This window comes from Epinephelus moara, chromosome 20, assembly GCF_006386435.1.
Source record: "Epinephelus moara isolate mb chromosome 20, YSFRI_EMoa_1.0, whole genome shotgun sequence".
Lineage (NCBI taxonomy): Eukaryota > Metazoa > Chordata > Actinopteri > Perciformes > Serranidae > Epinephelus > Epinephelus moara.
Genome location: NC_065525.1, coordinates 24,740,988 through 24,760,604, shown reverse-complemented (window position 1 = coordinate 24,760,604; position 19,617 = coordinate 24,740,988). Strand labels below are relative to the sequence as shown.

The window sequence follows — 19,617 nt, the reverse complement described above, 5'->3', positions numbered from 1 at the left end:
TCTCTTGAAAGTAAGGGAACTAGATGGCACTTGGTTTGTGGTGCTCAGAGCACCAGAAAATAATAATAATAATTTGAAAAACTCAACAGCAATGTCTCTTTTCAGAAATCATGACCCGGTTACTCAAGATAATCCATAGACCTTGTTGTGAGCAGTTTAATGTAGGAACTATTTTCTTTCTACACCCACCAACGATATCACAGCGCAAAAGGAAGTGTGCATCTACTGCTAGCTCACTTAGCACCACTGAGCTAGCTAATATTTACGTCTTGTGCTCTTGTTCCTGCTTAAAATTATGACCCGGTTACTCAAGATAATCCACAGACCTTAACGGATGGGCACTGAAATCCGGTAGTAAACTAGCCCCAGGGCTAAATTATCAAAGACCATGGTATTGATAAGCTCTGACGTTATCGGTTCTTTTATTGGTACTTTTTAACATTGTGCTCTAAGTGAGGGTTGACCTCCTCCACATACACACACCCATACGACATGGAATAGTCAGTCAACAGCATAGACACTGCAGTGGAAACAAAGTGAAAATAACTCAAAAAGTACTTGAGTTGACGACAACTATGCTCGTTACTGTAAGTGCAATTAAACCTTAGCGAGTAAAGAGCTTTTCACCATGCAGAGGGCAGTGTGTATCTACTCATGGACGAGAGGCTTGTGACAGCAAAAAATGTAAACATTAATGGCATCCACTTTGGCTTAGCTGTAACGTTAGCTAGCTCAGTGGTGCTAGGTGAGCTAGAAGTAGATGCACGCTTTCTTTTGCCTGGTGATGTGCACGTGTAGCTTGGTAGAAAGAAAATAGTTTCTACATGAAACTGCTCACAACAAGGTCTGTGGATTATCTTGAGTAACTGGATCATGATTTTAGTCATGGACGAGAGGCTCATGCTCATGACAGCACAAGATATAAACGTTAGCTAGCTAAGTGGGGCTGGTTGAGCTAGCAGTGGATGCACACTTCCTTCAGTGCAATGATATTGTTGGTGGGTGTAGAGAGAAAATAGTTCCTACATGAAACTGCTCACAACAAGGTCTGTGGATTATCTTGAGTAACCAGGTCATGATTTTAGTCATGGTTTAGTCATGGTTGTGACAACACCAGATGTAAACGTTAGCTAGCTTAGCGGTGCTAGGTGAGCCAGCAGTAGATGCACACTTCCTTTTGCACGGTGATATCGTCGGTGGGTGTAGAACGAAAGTAGTTCCTACAGCAGCTCCTACAGTCTTGGTGATTTTTACTGTTTCATAGTTTACCAATGAAATGGATTTGGCAAAAAAAAAGAAAAATAATGGATATAAATATAATTAAATCAAAGAGGTATATTATGTGTATATTTTTATTTTGTTTGAACTGCCCCTTTAAGCTTTGCACAGTGTTTTTTGATGAGCCATTTCTAAAGTCAGTAAGATTGAGATGCCTGTTTGTGGTCAGACATTTGTGAGAAAATTCTGTCCAAGTGTGAGGATGACAAGCATGACACAAAAAACCTCCCATTTTTACTACAACCACAAGTTCCACATGTGAGATGGTCTGATGTACAGTTTGCACAAGACACAAAAAAATCCCCCCGTGTTCTTTAACGGCAATGCGTGGGCATTTGTATATTCAACACTTACATGAAGTCAGCTTTCCAAATGTAGTTCGCAGGATGTGGGATGCATCAGTGGCTTAATTAATATCCGGAAAAGGACAAGCGTCGTGGATAGTAGCTTTCCCAGCCTTTTCTATTGGCCTCTAAACAAATTAGAGGGAGACAAAAACACTAGAGCTGAGCTTTGTTATTGAATTACATCTGACATGCTCCCCTGAGAGTATAATTCACAGGATACTAAAAGGCTCAGGCGAACTACAACATGAACAAATTAGTTTGTTTTGTACTTATCTCGTAACAGGAGCGCTGGAAGGGAAAAGGGATTTCGAGGCAGTTTAGAAAAGTAGTGTGTTACAAAGATTACCCATGGCTGCGGTAGTGTATTGTCCTTCATGGAGATTTAATGTTCTTAACTTCAGTTTTGGTTGTTTTCCCTCTCTCTCTCTCTCTCTCTCTCTCTCTTTCTCTCTCTCTTTTCAGTTTAATCCTGTCGTGACAAACATGGAATGTGTCCTTTTACAGCTTGTACAGGCACAATGGTGTTTTTATCTTCAACCTGAGAGCAAGGGTCGGCTATTTGAAATAAGAAAAGGAGAAAGAATAACTGCAGCACTGAGGTGGATGGGCAATAGATATTTTTAATAACATAACCAAGCTTGTCAGTTTGTGCCCAGGTGAATCGTTCATAATTAAATCAGCTCTAATTTATGGTCACATGCTGTTTATCTCCTCTGCTCTGCTCCTCTCTGTACGCTGAAGAATTTCCCTGAAAGGAATCATTTGTGAGCAAGAAAAACATTATTTGTATTTCACCCTTTATTCCAAGTGGAAACACAATGTGTTGCACAACATGTAGGCTACCTTGGAAGCTGCTGTCTCAAACATGATGTGGATAGTGTAAAGCAGTGGTTCCCAACTGGTCCAGCCACAGGGTCCAGATTCCTCCTTAGTCTTTAGTTCAAGGTCCACACAGTTTAATATAATCGGCATCATACTTGTGTTTGGCCATGTTGTCGAGCTAGTTTGCTGTTGGTGTGAGTTAGTCACTCACTCTACAGCAGGAAACCTCACTTCAAAATAAAAGCTCTGTGCTAAAGATTCACTGAACTTAATAATAAAGTGTGTTTTTTTTTTCAAATTTGACACGTTGGTGAGTCCCTTGCGGTCCATTCTGAATGGACCTGCAGCCCACCAGCTGGGAACCACAGGTGTAAAGCAGGGATACTCAACTTACTTTGTCCTGGGGCCACTTTTGCAAAATGGCAGGAGGCCAGGGGCCAGTTCATAAACTAACAGTAATGATTTTTAACAGTATATATGATAAATTGCTTTCCTGTTTTCAACCTTTCAGTGTTTGTTGTCATCACTCATCTTTGCTCAGTTGCAGCACCCCGCGCAGTTTAGGTGTACACGTTCCTAAGATGCCAAGGGAGAGTCACTTAGACCACGCCACGGTGGTCCAGGTGACTCCCCCCTGGCATTTTTCAAAATAAACTATCTCTATTTTTATGCCCTTTGGCACGCTATTTACCTTCAAAGTACAAAAAAATACCCAGCGTGAATCCATTTATTTTCACTGTGAATTAAAAAATGGTCAGCAGGCCACCCAGCACCCAATAAGATAATATAATAATTAACTCATCCAGACTACTAAAAGGTGGCTAAAAAAGGAATGTATTCAGTTTAGTTTTTAAGGCCGATGGATGGTGTGGGATGTTCCAGCAGCTTGGAGCATAAAAGCTAAAGGCAATTCAACCAATTTTCAAATAAATAAATAAATAAAATAAATAAATATTTCCTTAGGACAAAGAGAAGAGCTCCTGCACGCTGTAAAACATAGATGTCAATAGTTGGACGATAACATTAGAAAAATACTCAATATGATTCCATTAAATTTGAGAAAACGTTCATGTCACCTCAATATTTTCAGAAGATCCAAAAATGTATATCAAAGGACAAAAAAATTCACACAAGCATTTCCCAAAATGTTGAACTATTCCTTTAAGTCAAACTGGAGAATTTAACAGACAGTTTATTATTTAACACGTTTCAATATAACGGCTCCTAGAGAGGCACAAAGAAAGTTTTTATCAGGAGCACCTCACATTGAGCAGATTAGACGCCGGTTATTGGAGGGAGAAAATGAGGGGAACTCTGGACTTAATACTTTGCTTATGTTTTGACTACAAGACCCGGTTCATGTTCGTGCCAGCCTAATCCCATTGTGGGAGACTCAACTTGCTGCATGCTTTTCCTCTGCTGGCTTTGACCTTAAGAAAAAAAAAACCCTCCTATCAGAAATATTTTCAGTTAATCTTTCATGTGAAGATTATCACCAACTTCAAAATTGCGTTCGCCGTGTTTCTTGTGCAGAAGCAGCAGATTGATAAGAAGGCATGGTCCCTCGTAGATTAGTGATCTCTTCCACATGCGAGGCTCGCGCTGTGCCACAATGTTATCATCAAGGAGACAGTGTCTCTGAAAGCATCCGGGGGTAGGCGCGGATCTCAATGGAAACATTTATCCTCTCAGCGGTCGCGGACTCGTGGGCTAGCTGAGCCCATCGTCTCCTGCAAGGTGATTTCACTAACAGAATTTCCTCTTTGATGTTTCCTGTGGTGAAAGCAATTGTGATGTTGTTGCTGTGAGAAGACAACACTCGGTTTCTAAGGAAACACTCGAAACAGAGGGTGCACACAGGCCTCATTTGCAGCACCACAGGCAAACTCGCTAGTCACGTAGCGACTGCAGCCCTCCCTCATGAAAGTGCTGTTAAACTGCACAGTTTCATTGGTGTGTAGTAAACACTCCCTGATGTGCCACAGCAGCTCTTTCCTGTGTGTTTGTGGGTGTGAATCCCGCTCGCTGTCTGAATATTGAGGTGGCTGTTTGAGCTTAATTGTTTAAAACTTAGATTTCAGTCTTGCATTGAGCAGAGGACATGAAATTTCTTTTCACATCAAAACCTCAGATGCTTGCTGAAGGAAGAGGTAGGAACCTGTCACGCTCTGGCACCTCATGGACTCACATCTGTATCTCTGTTCATTTCCGTGCTGGTCTGACTGTCAACCGCAAAGATGTTTCAGTTGTATAGTTGTGAAAAAAAACCAAAACAAAACAGAATGTTCCCAGCCCAACAAGCCCCTTCTCCTTTGTGTCACTCCTCGCTTTGTCTAAACGAGCATGTTTACATGATGTTAAAGGTAGGGAGCCGCACCTAACGAATCTGCGAGCCATTTCCTCTCCATGAAGAATAAACTATGATGTGAATGAGGCTACAATTATGTGAATGTGTTGACTCCCTTCCTATGTGGGTGGTCAAGGCGGGGAAGCAGAGTGTGCATTCACTCCCAGCACAGGCAGAGACGTACAGAGCTTAGTCACAGTTTCCACGCTTGTTCATTAAGTGGCTGCTCCTGGCATTCGGACAGCATCTTACTGGAGGCTCCGTGCTGATAGCAGCAATGTTCAGGCCAACCTGCAGCCTGTAAAAGAAAGGGGATGTTTTTAATGCTGCAGGGCAGGAGGAGGAGGAAGTGGGGTAGCAGAGATGATTTTGCTTAATTTGATGGTTTGCAGCATATTTGCGAGTCGCAAACTGAGAACAAGATGCGGTTTGTCGCCTGTGTGCCTGATAGAGTCCAACAGTGCGGTCTAATAATACCACAGATCACAGGACATACAGTCAGGGAGAAATTTGTCTCCCAAATTGAGCTTTGAGTCTTCATTATCTGCCTGGAGTCTGAGTCACAGCGGCAGACTCTCACCCTGCTGACAGCGCTCTAATGAGGATTTTTGGATCAAGCTCCACATTTTTATCTCCAGCTGCCCGCCAGAGCAGATTGGGACGGAACAACTGGTTTCTGTTGTCAGGTGTCGTCCTCACAGTGTGTATTTGTTCTGTGCATTACCCAGCGAGGGCGAGAGGGCTGAGTCATGTGATCATAACGAGTACAGTCACTGTGTGTGTGTTGCCGCTGCACTTGCCTTGTGGTTTTTAACTGGCTGATTTGATCTTTCATGACGGCCAAAATGTTTCCCTGTTTGCTGTCGTGCTTCACACGGTACCTCCCAAACATAAAAGTGGAACTGAAATGAAGCAAAATCATCAAATTGGCTCTCTTAGAATTTAGATTGAATATGTTATTATGTTATGTTTATTGCTTATTTGTTTTAAGTCATTCACAAATTCACTGATGCTGTTGCATGCCACACTGGGCTTTTAATATGTTTTTTAAATAAAATAAAACTTTATTGTAACGGATAATGTGTGTCTTTGTCTCCCCAGTAAAGACAATAAAGACATTACAAGTAATAAACACAATAAGCATCAAAATGTGTTCACTGTGTGTACCACTAAGGCTGCGTCCTTACTGCATGACGCCCCCCCCCCCCAACCCCTCCACAACCATCAATAAAGCAGAAATGCAAAAAAAAAAGTTTATGACAAAATCACTTGACAACACCGACTCCCGTGCGCACTGCAAGAGAGGAGAGGGAGAGATGCTGTGCTGCTGCCAGAGGAGCCGCTGAATGAGTTCCCTCTGAGCAGTAACTCGCTGAAAGAGTCCGGGGCTGTTCATAAAACATTCAGGACGCCACAGTTTATTGCACATTACTGAAGCTGCTCCTCTTTTTGCAGCCACCGCAGAGTCAGTAATACTTTCGCTTTCAGCCTTGCCCGTTGCTGCCGTAGGTAACAGTATGGTGTCAGTTTGTCAACAAGTCAAAATATTGCGAGTATCACAGTATGAGTTTTTCATATGATGTTAAAAATTATACCAGTATTGTGAACAAGATGTTGTGGCACACCCCTATTACAGATTACTAGTTATGCTATTAAAAATGTAACGTAAGTATTTTAATTACTACATCAAAGAAATGTAACTTATTACATTTGATTACTTTTCTAAAAATGTTTTAAACTGGGCAATAAAGCTGAGAAGTCCTAGAAAATCATAGGTGCACAAACACAGTGTCTGCCGGTCCGTAATTTTTTAAATAAATTTTAGGCCTTAAAAATCATTAAATGGTATTAAAGTTGAAGTTTTGAGATTTTAATTGCAAGAAACATTTTTATCTAATTTAATTATGTGTCTTTTAATTTCCTTTTGTCAAAATGAGTCAAGCTCTTGCGCATAAATGTCAACATTTCTGATGTTACAAATCTTTAAACCTAAGACTCAACCTAATACTGTCTTGTTACTTTACATTTGTACTTACCTATATGCACATCTATAACGATACGCCTACATGAAATGTACATCTGCACGGGACCACATACATACTTATCTTTATACTTATCTGCAATTCTTGAATAACAAAAAATGATTTGTCCAAAAATCTGTCCTAAATCTGGTTAAAAATGATCTTAAAATGTCTTAAAAAGCATTAAATATCCCGTACCTGTAGACACCCTGATAAATGTTGCACTCAGATTTGTTCCAACGTTTTTGCTGACCTGAACCTGTGTGGCAAAAAGTTGCAAAGCAACAAAATATATATGTTTTTTTTTTTTTTTTTTTTACCAAAAACAAAATATTTGGATGTAACCCCTTTTGTAATAACCACTATTTTGTTCGTTAACTTTAATTTAATTACATGTTTTCTCTCAGTAACTTGTAACTAGTTATTCCCCAACACTGGATACAACTTCATGATCTCTTCTCCTGGCATGGGTACACTGACTGCACCTGGCACAAAGGGTCTCTTATACAGAGGGAGGTGTTTTCTTGTGTCACTCAGAAGGCATTAACAGTATTACACAGAGCTTCTCATGATTTCAGCTGTACAATGTTCATGGCTCTTTAAATGAAACTTCCCTTCTTGTTTTGCAGCTTGTCTCTGTCACTATAAATGTCTGCCAAAAAGTGTCAGGTGAATAAAATTGGACCAAACAAACCAGTAAATCTGATCCTTGTCTCTGTGCAGGGATCCTCTTTTCTACTCTGGTGTTTGGGCCTGCCTGTGGCTTCATCCTTGGCTCCCTCTGCACCAAGTTCTATGTGGACGCTATCTTCATCGACACCAGTGAGTTAAATATTGTGTTTGCATTACATTTACATGCTCCTCTGTCTGTGTGTGTGTGTGCTTTATTGACCTCTGCCATGCCTCTCCGCAGATAGGCTGGGCATCACTCCAGACGACCCGCGGTGGATCGGGGCTTGGTGGGCAGGCTTCCTCCTGTGCGGTGCCTTACTCTTTTTCTCAGCTCTCTTCATGTTTGGCTTCCCTCAGTCGCTGCCGACCAAGGAGAAAGAGGAGGAGGCCGACAGCGAGCAGGTTATGCTTCCTCCCTCTCTGAGTGCAGACTATGAGACTCCAAAGCCCAGCAATGGGGTTGTGCGCAACCACGAGCCTGCCAACAGCCCCACCTGCTGTCAGCAACTCAGGGGTGAGTGTGCAGCATCCAGCGTAGCACTGCAGTGTTGTCATGCAGGCAAAACACACACTCATATAAAACACCTGACATAAAGTGATTTATTTTCTGTATTTGGGAAATGAGACACACTAAAAGTTATATTGTGAGTTTGGTCTGGAATGATAACAACTTAGATGAGTATTTAGCTGCTTTGAATAAGAACAAGTAGAGCTACCACAATGAGAAATACTCTGTTACAAGTAAAATACTGAGCTGCGAATGATACTTAAGCTGGGTACAGACAATAAAGACATGTTCTGATAACAGAGAGCTTAATGTACACACACTGATCGCTAAACAAATGTCATCAAATGAGATCAGAGCAAGCGCCAGGACAAAGACAAAGGCTATAAGAGAATCCTGTCTGTCCTGCTAACCAACATCATATTAAAGACTATGCTTCTTTATCTCTTTAGTGATCCCCAAGGTGACCAAGCACCTCCTGTCCAACCCAGTGTTCACCTGCATCATCCTGGCGGCCTGTATGGAGATCGCGGTCGTCGCTGGCTTCGCAGCTTTTCTGGGGAAGTACCTGGAGCAGCAGTTCAACCTCACCACCACCTCAGCAAACCAGCTGTTAGGTCTGTGTTCACAGCAAACACACATGACCACACACACGTATATACAGTCTACAGCTTTGTTATAAAGGTTTTGATCATTTTTGTTTTAGGTATGACAGCCATCCCGTGTGCGTGTCTGGGGATCTTCATGGGCGGGCTCTTGGTGAAGAAGCTGAACTTGTCGGCGCTGGGAGCCATCCGCATGGCCATGCTGGTCAACCTGATCTCCACCGCCTGCTACGTTTCCTTCCTGTTCCTGGGCTGCGACACCGGTTCCGTGGCAGGAGTGACGGTCAAATACGGCAACGAGTAAGAGAGATACTGGATAAATTTGAGGCGTTGTGAGATGAGGAAAGCGGGGGAAAATGAGTTTCTGCTACACAAAAGTTTTTCTTTGTTCTTGTAATTTACTGTATTATCTACTTGGTAAATTACTTATTCAGGACTTGTTTTATTATTCAAATAAAACAAGGAAAACATCACACCTTGATTAAACTGGTTACAACTTGTAGACACACAGTTTACAATCAATGACGGGGAGCCGCAAGTAGACATTTCGTTGTTTTAAAGGGACAGTTCACTCCAAAATCAATACATGCTATCTCTTAATTGTGCATATTTCTTATGTTTATTCTTGTTTTATTGTATTAATGTATATATTGTACTTAAATTTTCACACTCGCAGCCTCAGCACAGTAATTCTATATATTATTTTCAATATTTTAATATTTTAAGCACTAGTGTTAAACACTGTAGCATAATGCACATTTTATTACTTCACTACTTCACATTTAAATACCTTTATTTCATATCTTAGTATTCTCTATGCTTTGCATCAGAGTGACTGTAACAAATCATGATTTCCCCTCAGGGATCAATAAAATATTCTGATTCTGATTCTGATACTTTCCCTTTTACCTGTAGTGCTGTTTATTAATTCAGATTGTCTTACTGTGAGTTGCAGAGTGTTTGATGTATCAGCCGTAGAGATGTCTGCCTTCCCTTGAGGTTCCAGCCTCTTAAATGTGAGAATTTGTTGCTTGTCTTTGTCATGTATCAAATGATGATCTAGTTTCAATATACTGGAGAGAAGGCAAACATCTCTACAGCCGATATCTCCAACACTCTGCAACTCACACCAACACAATCTGAATTAATAAAAAGCAGTACAGGTAAAGGGAAAAACATGTATTTTTGAATTTGGGGTGAACGTTCTTTTTAAGGCTTTTACAAGGCAAAGCAGCTTTATTTGTATCGCACATTTCATACACCAGGGCAACTCAAAAGGCTTTAAAGAGCTATAAGATATAAAACATAATAAAGGATACAGATTAATAATAAAAGAGTAAAGATAAAAAAAAGATACAAATGTAAAATTAAATTAATAAATAATAACATTAATTACTAAATGATTTGCAATTTTAAAAAATAATTAAAAATAGATAATTAAAAACAGAAAAAGTGCAGACAAGAGGTGCAAAGATAAAAGATTATTTATAATGATTTAAAAACAGTTTAAAAATAAGTTTGCAGTCATTACAGGGTGGAGTAGGCAGTGTAAAAAGTAATCTTTTTAACTTTGACTTAAAAGTGTCCAGAGTCGGGGCTCGTCTCACATCGTCTGGGAGGTTATTCCAGGTTTGTGCTGCATGATAACAAAACGCTGCTTCACCATGTTTTCTTCTAAGCCAAAAAAAGAGTTTGAACCACTGAGTCAGAGCAGTGTTACTCTGATGGAAGTAGTCAAAGTGAGTACAGCATGGTCACACTGTCTTAAATTTATCTGGTCTCAATAACTTCCTGGATAACTGGTCTCATGACGGCCTCTGTTCGTTCAAGATTTTCCAGTTTAGCTAAGAGTCAACTTTCATGACAAAGCTGGTTTTGTAAGAACTAACCAATCATGTGCAACTTCAGCAGATCAGGAACAGAATGTTGTATGATAAGATAAGATTAAAACGCCTCAACCCTCAGGAGGACGTTCAGTGTCATAACCAACTCCCCCTGCTAGAGTCAGCAGAGAAATAATAAGTAGTTACATCATCGTACACTCTCTAATTTCAATGAGCTTTAACACAGTCGATTGTGAGAGAAATTAATTGTTTGTGTCCTATCATGACGACCCAGTGACTGTAATAAATAAACATGAGCAGTAAACAACATTATAGCGGCGGAAAGAAACACTGCTGCCAAGGTTAGACGACTTTATTGGAGGTGAACTGCAGAGGGTCTAAATGCGTGAATAAAAATTCATATCACTGCCGGTCATCGGGGCACAGTGGGCTTAGTCTTTATTCAGAACAACTTCATGTCATCTCATCGAGTCTATAAAAAGGTTTTCTATTCAGAAAGTGGCCTCGTGTTCCACGTGGACGCGCAGATGGAATACAAATGCAACAGACTTCACTGAATCGGTCAGCAGTCCCATGAAGGAGTTTTACAGCCATATTATTATGCAGCGGGACATTTCATTCACTTTTGATGAGTCATAATGAATTACGTTCTGTCACTGTTAGCCTGTGTTTGTCTGGAGCTGGGAATCATTCGAAAACCTGATGCCAATACCAGAAACCCTAATGCAGTTTCAAAAATATCACAGGTTCCAGTTTCCCAAATGTACATTTTTCTCTCCTCTGTGATAGCAAACTGGATATGTTAGGGTTTTGGACGGTTGCTCGAATGAAAAGGGAGAGTTAAAGAAGTGAAAGGTGTTTTGGACTGATCAGTTAATGAAAATAATTGTTAGTTGCAGGTCTAATCACAGCTGTAGACCTGAGCTGTAGGAGGAAGGAGGGAAAGAAAGTCCAATCAATCAACAATATTTAATTTTTACACTGTAAATATCTTTAAAAGGACACATTGTACACACATGCGTACACTATCACTCAGTTACTACTGAGTTCAAGCAAATCCACTTGTGTTAATATTACATGGAAATGTCAGGAGCCCTCGAGGCCAGCGTGCCCCGTCTTCTTTGGATTAGATCACAGGGCGAGTGATGAATCAGACGATGTTATAGATCCATCAAGCTGTTGACATTTCCTTTTAATTTTTCAGTCACTCAATTAGGGAAGAAAATGTCTCCATACTACTGTGTTAGTACGAGGCCTTCATGGATCCAGGTTTAACGTTATGCATTTTTGTCGAGGTAGACGTGTGTCCAGGTTAGGTCTACATGAGCCCAAGGAAGGGAGGGGACGATATATGTTTTTATCTGGGATCATGATTAAACAATCCTCACAATAAGTTGATCGTGGTGAATTTTAGAAGTCGACCAATTTATTTGTTTTGGTGATTAATCAGCACCGATTGGACGTTTTTTTTTTGTTTGTTTTTTTCAGCAGTATCGTTATTGAAGACATACACATACACACATCCAGTATGTGTATTTTACACACATATAAACCACCCACCGCCCATCCAAAAATACGAATTTAAAGATAAAAAATAAAATAAAATAAAATGAAAAATGAAAATTAAAAACATATGTTTTGAGTCGTCATTTAAAACTGTCCACTGAGCCAGCAACTCTAATATTTAAAGGCAGGATGTAAAATAAAATAATAATAAATGAATAAATGAGAGAGGAAAATAAATACATAAATAGAAATAAGAGAAGGAAGAAAATCATGAATTACAGGTTGAGGATCGTGTTAGTGCAACACAATACACTTCAGTTTAAGTACATGTTATATTAATGTACACATTTTGACAACAATTAAATAGAAAAAAAACTTTGACAGATGTGGACGTTGCAGAGGCTCACTTATAGCATATTCCCAGGTTCTTCCAACATGTGGGTTAAGTCTGTCCTCTCTAGATAACACATGGAGGGCCCCCAAATGTTGTGACAGAGTGATTGATTACCCCTGGTTATGTGTGAAACCTGGCTCTGTTAGTGGCCGATGACCTCCACTAGTCACGCCCCAACTGAAGCTGAAGAGGGCAGGAGTGTGTTAAATGATCAGTGGGTACAGCTCCAGAGAAAGCAGCTTCTTCCAGTGTGTGTTTAGTGTACTGTTCTTCTTTTTAACTTGTATTTACATAAAGTTTTTGGCTAGACCGCAACTGTGGGTCCAGCGCTGTAATGCTCGAGCGATGATTAATTGGACAATTAAGCAGCTATCCACTATGAGTTGACCTCTAGTGAATTTCCATTATTGGGATAATCATGAATATCGTGTCCAGCTGCACCCAAAGAGACTGCTGGGCAACCAACAGTAAAAGAAAACACAAAAAGATCTTTATGCAGCTTTGGCAGATTTCACATCAAAAGATATGACGTCATTTCAAATAAAAGCCTTGCTTTTTAAGATTGTATCCTACAGTGATTCCAGTATGTTTCAGTGCCGTATCAAAAGTTTTAAGCATGTGTTGATGATTATAAGGATGATATTGTGAATCAGGATAATCATGGCATGAAACTTTCATATCCTCCCATGCGCACTCCGAGGTATCTCTGTCAGATGGCTGCCCAGTAAAAACATACTTGACTTGTTTTGATCCTTGATACAGAAGCATTTTGTAAAAGTATTAAGGTTTGATATCAAGCCGTAGCATCGCCTTTATTTCCTCTTATTTCAATATGAAAGCAGTGTTTCTGTCTGTGTGGAGGACCTGCAGAAATACAGACTTTAAGGCTTTATACTTTTCTATTTGGTAGCCTGAACCCAGCCTGCTCCGGAGCAGGTTAGTTGTGCAGTGCAGTTTCCATGGAGATGTTAAAAGTGGACCAAAGTATCACTCCGTCTTCGATTTTGTTTGTGCCACACGCAGATATAGTTGGTACCTGCAGTGGGAAAGGATGCTTAGGTTTCTCTCTGTGTGTGTCTCTGTTCAGGACTCTGCGGGTGGGCGAGAAACCAGAAGCTCAGTGCATCAGTCACTGCAACTGCTTCACCTCCTCCATCAGCCCTGTGTGCGGCTCCAACGGCGTCACCTACCTCTCCGCCTGCTTGGCCGGCTGCACCGGGTCAGGAAGCTCTCGGACCACGTCGAGCATCTCCCAGGTCTTTACCCGGAGTCTTGTGACGGCAATCAGTGACAGTTATCATGTGATTGTGCCTCAGAGGGGGAAAAAAAGCAGCAATTGAGTTACAGATGATGCAAACGTTTCTTTGAACCGCTTGTAAAGTTAAAGTAATAAAAAAGTCCCAGTATTTCACAGTTCTGTCGTCAGCTGGGCAGTCAAGTGCTGCTGTGGTTGTTACCAGATCAGATGCCGACTGCAGATTAGTGTCTTTTATATTCAAATCACATGCAGAGAGAATTTCTCTCAGCACAAAATATCTCTGTGACTGCTGTGGCAGTACTTTCATTTTTTTAAAGTGCAGATATAAAGTGCAAATCACATCATTCTACTGTGCTGATACCAGAGTTTCCGTGCACCAATTATAACACTTTTTCCCTGTAATTTCATTTACTCATTATTTTCTGAGTGGGTCTTAAATGCAGCTTCTCGTCCTCCTCTCTTCACAGAACCTGACGGGATGTTCATGTGTTTCCTCTGAGAGTGAATTCGCCACAGCCGTTCCGGGTAAATGTCCCACGCCAGGCTGCCAGGAGGCTTTCCTCATCTTCCTGTGTGTGATCTGTGCCTGCAGCCTGGTCGGCGCCATGGCCCAGACACCCTCCGTTATCATCCTGATCAGGTATGTTTGTGGATATAATCGTATGAGTGTTTGTGAGGAGAATTTAAGTACTTGCTCCTGCAAAACAACACACGGTAATTTATTCTGTCTGCTTCTCTTGAAGGACCGTCAGCCCTGAGCTGAAGTCGTACGCACTTGGAGTGTTGTTTCTTCTGCTTCGACTTCTCGGTAAGAACTTTTATCAGATGACGCTTCAGTTTTAGATGCCACGGGTCTATCTCACACTCACTCACACTTGCAGCGTTCACCACAGTGTCCTTAAGTGTGTGAAGGTTTACCAGAGCTCTGTGTGACTGGGACACACTCAGGGTTGTAAATTAACTTCCTCCACCTGTCACTGTGGCTGCTGGATTCCAAAATCTACCAGTCACGGAACAGATAAGTGTTTTTTTTTCTTGGCTGGTGAATGAAGCAAATCTAGCAGCCACCTGCATATTTTACCAGCATTCGGCTGGTGGCTGGTGCTAAATTCCAACCCTGCTCGTCACTCCTGTCAGCGCAGGCCTCGATCGACCTCAGATGCCTTGTTTGTTTTATGTATTTCCACATAGAGGCAAATCAGATCAAGCATACAGCTTTGGAGGTGATGTCTCTGGGAAAACAAATGCACATTCAGCAGGTGGGAGGAGTAATAGAATTAAGAAAATCTGAATCGAGTTAGGCAGAGGCACACAGGTCTACTTTCACTGTCATTACAGAGATATCAAATTATTTTATTTTGAATTATCTCTGTGTGTTTGAGAAGTGTTTAGGGAAGGAATTTATTTCCCAAATCATTAAAAAAAAAGGTTATTTAATATTTGTGTTAAATATAATATGATCCGACATATCATTGACTTCAACTTCTTCGTGTTGAGTGTTAGTCCTGGGACAGAGAGTTTGAATCTATTGCTTTTTTTCCCCCAAGTTACTTTTGTGTTTATGAGAGGAATTGTTCAAGATTCAGAGAAGAATGTGTCATCTTTCTGAGAGTTTGATGAGAAGATTTACTTTGAGATAAAACAAGGGTCACTGTTTCCCCCTGTTTCCAGTTTTCATGCAGACTAAGTTAACCTGTTGCTGTCTGTAGTGTCAAATTAACCACACGCACGCACTTGAGAGTAGTGCCGATTTTATCATCAAAACCAGGGGTGTAGTCTACACCATATGCAGGTATACACCATATACCCACTAAGAGAGCTCCGGGATTTCCAAATAGGCACTTAAAAATGTGCAAAGATAGGCAATGGTAGACAGAGTTCACAACTCTATTACTTGAGTCAAAGTATAGATGCTTCTGGTCAATTATTTATTTATTTGGATCCCCTTTAGTCACTATGAAGGGTACTATGAACTACTCCTCCTGGGGTCCGCACAAGCAAACATTTCATCATAGTGTAAAACAAATATATAATTAAAAATCCAAGGCAAAAAGAAACAAAATACAACTACACAACAGGAAAACTATGAATTATATTGTAATGATATAATTTTACGCCAATACAAGTGAAAGTTGCTGAGTCAAATTATTACTTGAGTTTAAGTAGTGGAGCACTTTAAAAAAAAAAAATTATTCAAAGTATTTTTTACAAATCTAAATGCATTGTTATACACACACAAACACATGCACACAACACTGAGTCCTACGTGAAACCACAGCTAAAGTGAAAAATATTAGTGTACGACAGCTTCGTGGGCAAATCCATAGACAGTTATTTGACCAAACATGGCACAAAAACTAGTACAAGCACAGACAGCATTAGTTAAAATATTAATCTGGAATTAAGCAAATGTTTAAATACCTAGACATGCCTTCCCAGGTTGGAAGATAAATTCTTGTAGGCTGTGATGCACGGTAAACAGAGCAAACATTTAAAATGATACAAATCATTCTTCATTTAAAAATCTGCTTGTGGTACAACCATGGGGAATCTTCATGTCCATCTACTGCTGTAGCCAGAGTAACACTGCATAACCAAAGTTTCCCAAAAAAAAAAAAATACTCAAGTAAAGTACAGATACTCAAAACTGCACTTAAGTACAGTAGTTAAGTAAATGTACTTTGTGACAGAACTTTTACAAACTATTTGTTTCGCAAGTAAAGACATGAGAGATGTTGCAGCAACCTGAACTAAGGCTGCAGAACATGCAGAGAGTCTCGTCTTTCCTTGCTCCTACCCCACTGAGCGCAGTGTGTGTGTGTGTGTGTGTGTGTGTGTGTGTGTGTAAGAAGTTGTGTGATCGGAGCAGAGAGGAAATTAGTGGTAAAGCTGTCAAGCGGTGGTAAACGTACAGTGTAGGTTACAGTTTGTCCAGGAATAAACACTGCAGATCCTCAAGACCAATTTAAAGTTCCTGTTTCTTGCCTCTCAGCTGCTGTGAAGCCTTGTGCAGCACAGTAGGAGGGGCTTTGAGTTTGAACGTGACCTCGACCTGACCTACCAATGAACAGTTTGCTGCAGTTTTTGCATACTTTTTTTTTTTTTTTTTTTTTTTTTTAAGTCAGAGCAACATTGTAGGAAAAATTTCATATATCAGTTTATGCATACATCTATATGATTATGGAGGAGGCAGTAGCTCAGTCCATAGGGACCTGGCTTGAGAACCGGTGGGTTGCCAGCCTCAAGGTCTCTGTACTGAACAAGTATGGAGGGTGGACTGGTAGCTGGAAACGTGTCATCTCTCCATTTAATGCATGTATAGGTCCTGTTTGTGCATGTGTGTGTATTTTGGGCCTGTGTGTATATGACAACAGAGTGAAAGAAAATTGAATTTCCCCTTAGGGATTAATAAAGTATATCTTCTTCTCATAACACAGCTAATATGACTGTCAAGATTCTAAGTCATCCAGGTCATGCTAATCTTAAGTGCCATATCATATGCAACTGGACTTGTTTGAGTTGCTTGAGGATGTTTCAGCTCTCATCCAAGAGCCTCAGTCCTGAAGTAGTATCAGTAACATTGTTAACACTGTGCTACATTACAGAGAAATACAAAACCGTACTAATGAACCTTCATTAATATAGGCCTATATTTTATCTACAAGTGCACGTCACACACTGAGCGAGCCGCCTGTTAATGACGCTGTGGGCTAATGGGCATGTAGCTACTTCCATGTTTCAGATGATACGTCATGTTTGTAGTCGACCAATGAAGATGAGTTTACATATCACCTTGGGTTCGTCCTTCACCTTCTCAAAATGATCCCACACTTTGGATTTCCTGCCCGACATGTTGTTAACTAGCCTGGGGAATAACCGCAGGTACCAGCCCTGGAAATTAGCACTGAGTGTGTGCTCACTGAGTGCTTCTGTTTTCCAGGTTTCATCCCCCCTCCTCTGATCTTCGGTGCTGGGATCGACTCCACCTGCCTTTTCTGGAGTTCAGACTGCGGTGACAGGGGTGCCTGCCTGCTGTACGACAACGTAGCGTACAGGCACCTCTACGTGAGCCTCGCCATCATCCTAAAGGGCGTCGCCTTCCTCCTCTACACCACCACGTGGTATTGCTTACGCAGGAACTACAAGAAGTACATCAAAAGTCACGAGGGCTTCCTGACGCCGACCGAGTTTTACCCCTCGCTATCGGACGGCCCCAAACTAGTGGACAGGACACAGTTTATATACAACCTCGAGGACCACGAGTTTTGTGAAAACATGGAGTCAGTTTTATAGTTTGTTACAGAAGAAAAGGACAATGTGGACAAAGGAATATTTTATTCTTCTTTTTCTCGAAAGGATAAAATGAAACCTTTTTTTTTTTTTGATAAAGGCAATCTATTTAACTGCCCATTCAGGTCACAAGAGATGCCACTCTCCACTGCGCTCCACGTCCTCGGTAAACTTTCAAGGGTCCATTTTAGTCGTTTACGTATCAGCGAGGTGTCGTCCAGTGTTGCCGGTTAATTCCCGTGTTGACTCGGTGGTAGAAGACAACTACAGTACTGTCTGGCCTCAGTCCTAGTTGATTTTTTTTTTTAGTGAGTGGACATGCTATTATACAACTAGAGTTGCCATATTGTTTTTAGGTCTGTCATGATTCCAGTGGTGTGTGTGAAAAATGACAGCTTCCTTTCAGTCAGTGCACCGTGTGTTCTGTCTGTCACTCCCTCATAAAGGAGATGGTTATGATTATATCAAAAAAAAAAGAAGTTTGGGTGGTTGTTCAGTTATTCATATTTAAAAGTTGCCAAGTGTTTACAAACTAATAGCTCATCTGTTCATGCATTTTGTTTCAATGCAGGAAGGTTTCTTTTAAAAAGAGAACAGAAGCACCCTGAGTGGGTCGTCATAGTGGCCTATTAGATGTTTTATCTGTCAGAAAAATGGAGTCTAATAACATGAAACAAGGTAGTGTTTTCACGTCATCATGCACTGTTCAGTTTCTCGTTCTCTTGCTGGATCACAGGCACTTGTTTTTGATACTGTTTAGACTAGACTGTGAGGTCTTGTCTCATACTGTAGGTGCAAATGTGCAATTCATATTTGACGCATCCATGTTTATGATGACTAGTTTGTGTCAGACTGCAGGATTTGTTTTTTTCATTATAGCAGTTTGTTTCTTTCCATGTTTGTTTTTACATCCGCAGAGTTTATTCAGCCTAACGCGTCTTAATAAGGGATTATTCAAATGAGAATGTTAATTATATTTTCTTTTGACTTTTGCACCTAGCGGAAGTGCAGAGAAGAATATAATATTTCTGTGTGTTTGGACATTCGAGTCAAAGAGATGAGGAGTAATATATTAGTTTCATTAGGCCCAGAATGTTTATTAGATTGTATTTGAAAAGGACAGCAGTATAAATTATATATAATCTAAATGTCTGAGATGTGTGTGCGTGTCTGATGTCACAGAAGATTGGGGACAATTCATAGCGATGAAAGTAGTATGATGCAATATTGGAGCAAACAAAAACAAACTAGGCCTGTATTATCTGGGGATAAAAGTTACAGAAACGCTACAGGAGTCTGTGTGTACGAGGTCAAAGTGAACAACACTGAATTTATTCCTGGACACGTATTTGAAGAACTCTTTAACGCAACTCGGCACATACTGTACGACCTGTTACTCTACTGATCTCTCTGCATTTACAGTTTTGACATTGTCCCTTTTCTTACACTTTTTGTATGGCAACATATTGTTTATTTTACTCTGGAAATAAATTATTTTTCAGAAAATAGATTCAAGTTTAAGTGGTTTTTCATTATTTTTAAAGATTTTGTTTTTTAATTTTAAAGAGGGGTACTCTGTCTAGCACAAAGTTTGATTAGGTAGGATTAGATGTTACAGTCCCTTGATGCACATACTTGAGACTACGAGTGGGAGTAATGGCGACGTCTTGGGGTCCGAGGGGGTTAGATGGATAGAAAAGTAGGAAAAAGCAAAGGTATAGAAAAGTA

General features: G+C 40.5%; 1 protein-coding gene across 1 annotated transcript in view; it reads left to right on the top strand.

The window, feature by feature from the left end:
* The window catches only part of slco3a1a (solute carrier organic anion transporter family member 3A1a), a 54,342-nt gene extending 34,943 nt beyond the window's left edge, over positions 1 to 19,399 (top strand). Inside the window, exons 3-10 of the mRNA XM_050073892.1 lie at positions 7,539 to 7,637; positions 7,729 to 8,001; positions 8,445 to 8,609; positions 8,699 to 8,897; positions 13,429 to 13,597; positions 14,067 to 14,239; positions 14,343 to 14,407; positions 17,540 to 19,399. Of these exons, the coding sequence (XP_049929849.1) occupies positions 7,539 to 7,637; positions 7,729 to 8,001; positions 8,445 to 8,609; positions 8,699 to 8,897; positions 13,429 to 13,597; positions 14,067 to 14,239; positions 14,343 to 14,407; positions 17,540 to 17,892 (1,496 nt within the window). The 3' untranslated portion in view covers positions 17,893 to 19,399. The remainder of the gene's footprint in view (positions 1 to 7,538; positions 7,638 to 7,728; positions 8,002 to 8,444; positions 8,610 to 8,698; positions 8,898 to 13,428; positions 13,598 to 14,066; positions 14,240 to 14,342; positions 14,408 to 17,539) is intronic.
* Positions 19,400 to 19,617: the final 218 nt, after the last annotated feature.